At 46.2% G+C, this 6,000-nt stretch overlaps 1 protein-coding gene across 4 annotated transcripts in view; it reads left to right on the plus strand.

The window, feature by feature from the left end:
- Positions 1-5,500, plus strand: part of NEURL1B (neuralized E3 ubiquitin protein ligase 1B) — a 187,577-nt gene extending 182,077 nt beyond the window's left edge. For all 4 annotated transcript variants that reach the window (XM_081178562.1, XM_081178564.1, XM_081178565.1 and 1 more), the window contains 3 exons: positions 648-1,355; positions 2,992-3,117; positions 5,251-5,500. In XM_081178562.1, coding sequence (XP_081034688.1) covers positions 648-1,355; positions 2,992-3,117; positions 5,251-5,495 — 1,079 coding nt within the window. In that variant the 3' untranslated portion in view covers positions 5,496-5,500. The remainder of the gene's footprint in view (positions 1-647; positions 1,356-2,991; positions 3,118-5,250) is intronic.
- Positions 5,501-6,000: the final 500 nt, after the last annotated feature.

Here is a 6,000-nt window from a genome sequence, read left to right on the forward strand (position 1 = left end):
CTGTCAGTAACAAATAGTCTAGTATGCTTTGAAACATTTTTTTAAAGGTCACTACTGCTATTTTAGCATGCAAGTACATTACACACAATTTATTATTAATGGTCTAAAGTGATTAAATGCATTCTCTTTCCAGTCTCTCTTACATGAATTAAATTGGCAAGGACGGGGTGGGGGTGCGGAGGTATGAGAGAGATGAGACGAGGATGGAATATTTATTCTCTCAAGTAGGTAGTGTAGTTTGTAGAATCTGCTTTTCTGCAATTGAGTGAGGCAGTGAACAGAAACAGGTCTCTTTTTGTGAGCACCAAATGCAAGTCTGAGAGGAAGAGAGGCCCCTGCATCGGGCAACCAGCTTGTAGTGCGGTGTTCCATTGGACAGCGCTCCCATAGAAGAGCAAATATTGGTGGTGCTTTGTTTGATGGAAGAATTCCTATCTACCTTGAAAATTCTGTGTTTCCAGATAGATTTTTCTTTCTTTGTGTTCCTTTTGCCCACTTTAATTGGAAACACAATTGGACTAGGAAAAGTATCATATTTGATGTTTTAAGTATGATGAAGGAGTGGCCAAAAAGCAACGATCAAGCCAGGGTAGGCTGCCATTTTCAGCTTGCCTCTCATACAGCTTTTCCTTGTCATTGCCTCACAGACAGCATGTTTGCCGAGACGATGACCTCCACCCGTCTCAGCAACGCACGACTCAGCACTTGCCTTCCACAGAGCAGCCACGACTCAGCCAACTTCAACAACAACGAACTGGAGAACAACCAAGTGGTGGCCAAAATTGCTAATCTGAACTTGAGCCGTATGCCTGCGCTGCCGACAGATAACCACACCATCCCTTGCTGTCCAAGCAGGCGGCAGCTTGCCCAAGTGGTGCCTGCCTTTCTCGATACAGATCTGCGTTTCCACCCTACTCGTGGGCCCGACATTAACTTTTCTCAGGACCGGGTGTCTGCCTGCACCAACTGGCAAGAGAGCAATAGGACTTTGGTGTTTTCCGACCGGCCTTTGCACATTGGCGAAAGCCTCTTTGTGGAAGTTGGACACCTGGGGCTGCCGTACTATGGAGCCCTCACGTTTGGCATCACTTCTTGTGATCCTGGTACTTTACGAACAAATGAGCTCCCAGCGGATCCAGACTTCCTTCTGGATCGCAAGGAATACTGGGTGGTTTGCCGAGGTTTCCCAGTCCTCAACAATGGGGACATCCTCAGCTTTGTGGTCTTGCCAAATGGAGAAGTGCACCATGGAATAAACGGGATCAACCGTGGGATGCTGATGTGCGTTGATACCTCGCAGTCACTGTGGGTATTTTTCACGATCCATGGTGTAATCAATCAACTCAAAATATTAGGTAAGTGCAGCTCAGAAATATGGGTGTAGTGTAGTGTAAAGCTGAGATTTCTTTACAGCTTTGGAGAGGCATTACATTCTCCCTGGCTTCAGTGGGCTGTTGCCTCTCTCTGTGGCATTTTATAGGCCAACTAAACCCTTGTTGCCACCAGCTGTGCCTTGCATTGGCATTGCTGAAGCATGATCTTATATTTGGGGAGATGGTCAAAACCAGATGACTCTGCCGCTTGTCTGGCAACTTGCATGTACTTTTTCATAAACTGAAGCTGGTAAATGTGCATACTGTTCTGCAGTGGTACCTCGAGTTACAAACACCTCAGGTTACAAACGCTTCAGGTTACAAACTCTGCTAACCTGCTAGAGTTACCTCGAGTTGAGAACTTTGCCCCAGGATGAGAACGGAAATCGTGTGCCAGCGGCGCAGCAGCAGCAAGAGGCCCCATTAGCGAAAGCACGCCTCTAGCTATGAACAGTTTCAGGTTAAGAACGGACCTGTGGAATGAATTAAGTTTGTAACTAGATGTACCATTGTATACTGTTTCTACAAGCCTATGTGATCCATGCGATGGAGCAGAGAGGGCTCTCGATCACATCTGACTAGAACACTCAGGTAGGCCCTGGTGTATGGCTGAATGTTACGCCAGTGCTGTAAGCAGCTTCAGTGGCCCTAGCACAGTTGCAAAGATGCAGACTGCCTGCTTGTACCACCACCAGGCCCCTTTTTGGTCACATACCAGCCTATGGGCCGTTTTGCCAATATAGAGGTCTGATCACTACTTGAGTTTTATATTCCTGGCTGAAAACTAGCATTGCTTTGGAATAGGGCTGATTGTACTCCCATAATTCAGAACATCAGAATTGCCTTGCACAAATCAGCCCAAGATTCCTCTGCTCCAGCATTCTCTTGCCAAAAAGCAGCCGAACAGGGCATGAGGATTATGGCTACATTCCACTCTCACTTTGTTCTCAGCTTCTGGTCTGGATACACATACCACTTCTGAGCAGGGAAGTTCCATTTAGCTATCCTGACTTCGTAGGCATCACTCTCAGTTGGCTGCACCCTTTTGGCTAGGTGGGGGTAGGCTGTATTTTAGTAACTTGACATCTTTCTTGGGGTCCTAATTTCCTGTTTGCAAGGTCCTTTGTAAGTAGAATTCACAGGACCCTCTTTTCCTTTTCTTCAGATTGGTGATGCCTGCAAACCCTGCTTTGGGCCAAACCACATACCCCACATGTATGATGTCAGGTGTAGGGGCAGGTGGGTGTGGCTTGGTCAAAACAGCCTCATGGGCCCATGTTCTAGACAGTCTCCACCACTGGTCTTCAACCTCCTGGTTGGATCTTGCCAGTAAGATTTTTGCCCCTGAATTGGGCAAACATCTGAATTGGGTGGGAATAGAGTGAGCTTTAACAAGGCAGTTAAGGCAAGCTTGGAACCAGAGGAAGCTCATTTTCTTTAAACAAATCAACCTGCTAATAAGTATTACAAAATACTAAGTTCCCAATTACACAGTAAGTCTGTTGTGGAGATGAAATGGATGGTGTTGTCCCAGGGTAGACTCAGTTCCGCACTGCTTGCCTGAGAGATTCCTGCCCCACCTCTGAAGCTGACAGAACCTGTTATTTTGTATTTTCAGGCACTGTGCAGTCCAGCCCTGTGACAGTCTCTCCCTCAGGATCCCCTGGAGGCTCCCAATATGACAGTGACTCAGATATGGCTTTCAGCGTGAACAGGTCTTCTTCCGCTTCTGAGTCATCCCTAGGTAAGGACCCTTTCGCTTTGTGCCTCCTGCACTCTTGTTGCTTGAATACACACATTTCACCCTGCCCAAAAGTTATGAGCCAGACCTTACAAGTTGAGTCTTGCTTTGCCTGAATGAGGCATGTCGTAACTTGCGCAGTGTGTGCCGAACTTCCTCTTTCTTCCTGTGACAGAGGAGCGTCCAGATTTCCTAAAGCTGCTGTTGGGGTTGTGTTAGACTTTAATGCAAGCAGATGGAAACCCTGAGAGTAACAAATGAGGTGACACCTGTTGCTGTCAGTAGGAAATATCTGTTATAGCTTCCTCCCTGAGGGATGGCTCAGTCGGTAGAGCATGGGACTATTAAACTCAGTGTTGTGGGTTTGAGCCCCACATAGGGCAAAATATTCCAGCCCTGCAGGGGGTTGGACTAGATGATGCTCATGGTCCCTTCTAACTCTACAATTTTGTGAAGCCTAGAGAAACTAAAGCTACTTTATAAACCTGTCACACCCAGAACTCTATGGCATGAGAAGTAAGAAGAGGAGTTTGGAGTTGATATCCCGCCTTTCACTCCCCTTAATCTCCTTTTCCCTTCCGTGAGGTGAGTGAGGCTGAGATACTTCAGATAAGTGTGACTAGCCCAAGGTCACCCAGCGGCTGCATGTGAAGGAGCGGGGAAGTGAACCCGGTTCACCAGATTATGAGTCCACCGCTCTTAACCACTACACCACGCTGGCTCCCAAGAGTAGATGCCCCACTTTACCTGAACAGGAAAACCATTGCATGGCAGCCTGTTCTAGGGGAAGGGGAGCAAGGTGCTGCCCCAGTGCTCCCACAGAGCCATTGTTTGTCTCTCTCAAGGGTGGGGAATCTTTGGTGGGCGCCAATTCTCATCAGCCCCAGCAGGCATGGCCAGTGGGTGGAAATGATGGAAATGGTCATGAGTCCAACATCAGGAGGGCCGCAGGTTCCTCAGCCCTGGTCTATTCCCACAGTGGTTTCATGAACTGCTCCAGAAGGGGCTCCCTTGGTTGGGGTCATATGATCCCCATGTGACATTCGTAACAAGAAATGACCTTGTGTATGAAGAGCTGTCCTATGCTATGTAACGTGTGTTTTTTGCAGAACCAGGGTAGATAGAACACGAAATGCAATACAAAATCATTTGTATTAAAAAACAACAACCCAAAATACAACTGTCACTCCACATGGCGCTACTGAAATCCTGAAAGGATTAAAGTTCCTATTGATGAGTGAAATATGGACTTCACAACCACTGAACCACAGCCGGATGAAAGCCAATGCTGCTTAATCTATCATCATGAGCTACTCTGCTCCAGAAATATTAAGAGCTGGTACAACATCCTTTGCTGGTTCAAAGCTCATGCTATAGGATTCTATTAATGGAGCTTTAGAATACAAAGTATATGATTGAAAACATTTTCTTAGTACTTTTATTTATTGAATTCATTATTAAATCTCAGACCATACAAATATTAATGCCAGGTAGCTACGAACAGCCCCAAATCCCATTCATTAAATGCAGAGCTGCTGTGCCAGTTACTGTAAATAATTTTTAAAGAAGCCAGCTTGTTTCTGTGATGCGTTTTATGTGCTGCTATATAAAATTCACCTGAATATTCTGCTATGCACTTGGACTTTTAAAGAAAGTACCCCACCCCTTGCAAATACCATATTCAGAAAGTTACCGCAGCCGGTATGACTGCCAGGCAGCGAAACGGAATGGATAAGTGGTTCCTGCAACAGCCACAGCAGGGACAAATCATGATAGACAAAGTCTATCTAGCAGCACCCCATGCAAGTCATACTGCATGTCTTTGGTCTTTAAAAACCTCCTAAACGACAACTGTTTGAAACTGTAGATTTTATGAATGTGGAAACAGGATTGATAGAGGTTTTGCTTCCCACAAAGGGCATATATGCAAACATTTCTTGAGTTCTGCTGTTCCCTCTCTTGTGTCAAAGTGTTGCTAGTTTTAAAACATCCCCCAGACCTTTTTGTTCATAGCACTTTTGTCTAAAGGAAGCAACCCTTTGCGTCCCCCTTTTTTCTTTGCTGCCTGACATAAGAGGCTCAGATTAAAGGGAAGTGGTTCTGACTCGAGGTTTCTCTGTTCCCCATTCCTTGCAGTGACTGCTCCAAGTTCACCTCTGAGCCCTCCAGTGTCTCCCGTGTTCCCACCTCCGGAGCCGTCAAGCAGCAAGAATGGCGAGTGCACCGTTTGCTTTGACAACGAGGTGGACGTGGTGATCTACACCTGTGGACACATGTGCCTCTGCAACACCTGTGGTCTTAAGCTGAAGAAACAACTCAATGCCTGCTGCCCAATCTGCCGACGGGTCATCAAAGACATTATTAAAATCTACCGCCCTTAAACCCCGTTTCCAGCTGGCCTGAGGGTGTGTGTGGAGGGGGCAGGAGGAAGAATGTTGTTACTCATTGCCACAACTTACCGTCACCGCTTATGGGTTATTGTGCTGGTTACAGAGTGGCTCTTTTGTCTATATTTCCGTGTTTTGACCAGTAGGAACCAATCAGGGATAATTAAGTGATCTGGGAAACACTCTGGTCCTTGTAGATGCCGAAGGTACAGCTGCTGAGTGGGAAGAGCTTCATCAAGATGCTGCTCTGCTGGGTTAAGGTAGGGGCTGAGCTGTAAGTACCTTTGCCATGAGTCTCTCCCCACCCAGCAAAAGAAAATAACATAAAATAGACAGTGAACCCCACTTGGGCGGAAAGTACTGGAGAAAACAATTGTTTGAATTAATAATAATAATTCTGGGCACCTCCCCCCACCATAATCATGGGATATTTACTGAATTAGGCAGTTTAATTACTGAAACAGCACTCAGGCAATTTCAAACAGGGAGGAAATATATG

This window comes from Podarcis bocagei (genome assembly GCF_964188305.1).
Source record: "Podarcis bocagei genome assembly, chromosome: 2".
Lineage (NCBI taxonomy): Eukaryota > Metazoa > Chordata > Lepidosauria > Squamata > Lacertidae > Podarcis > Podarcis bocagei.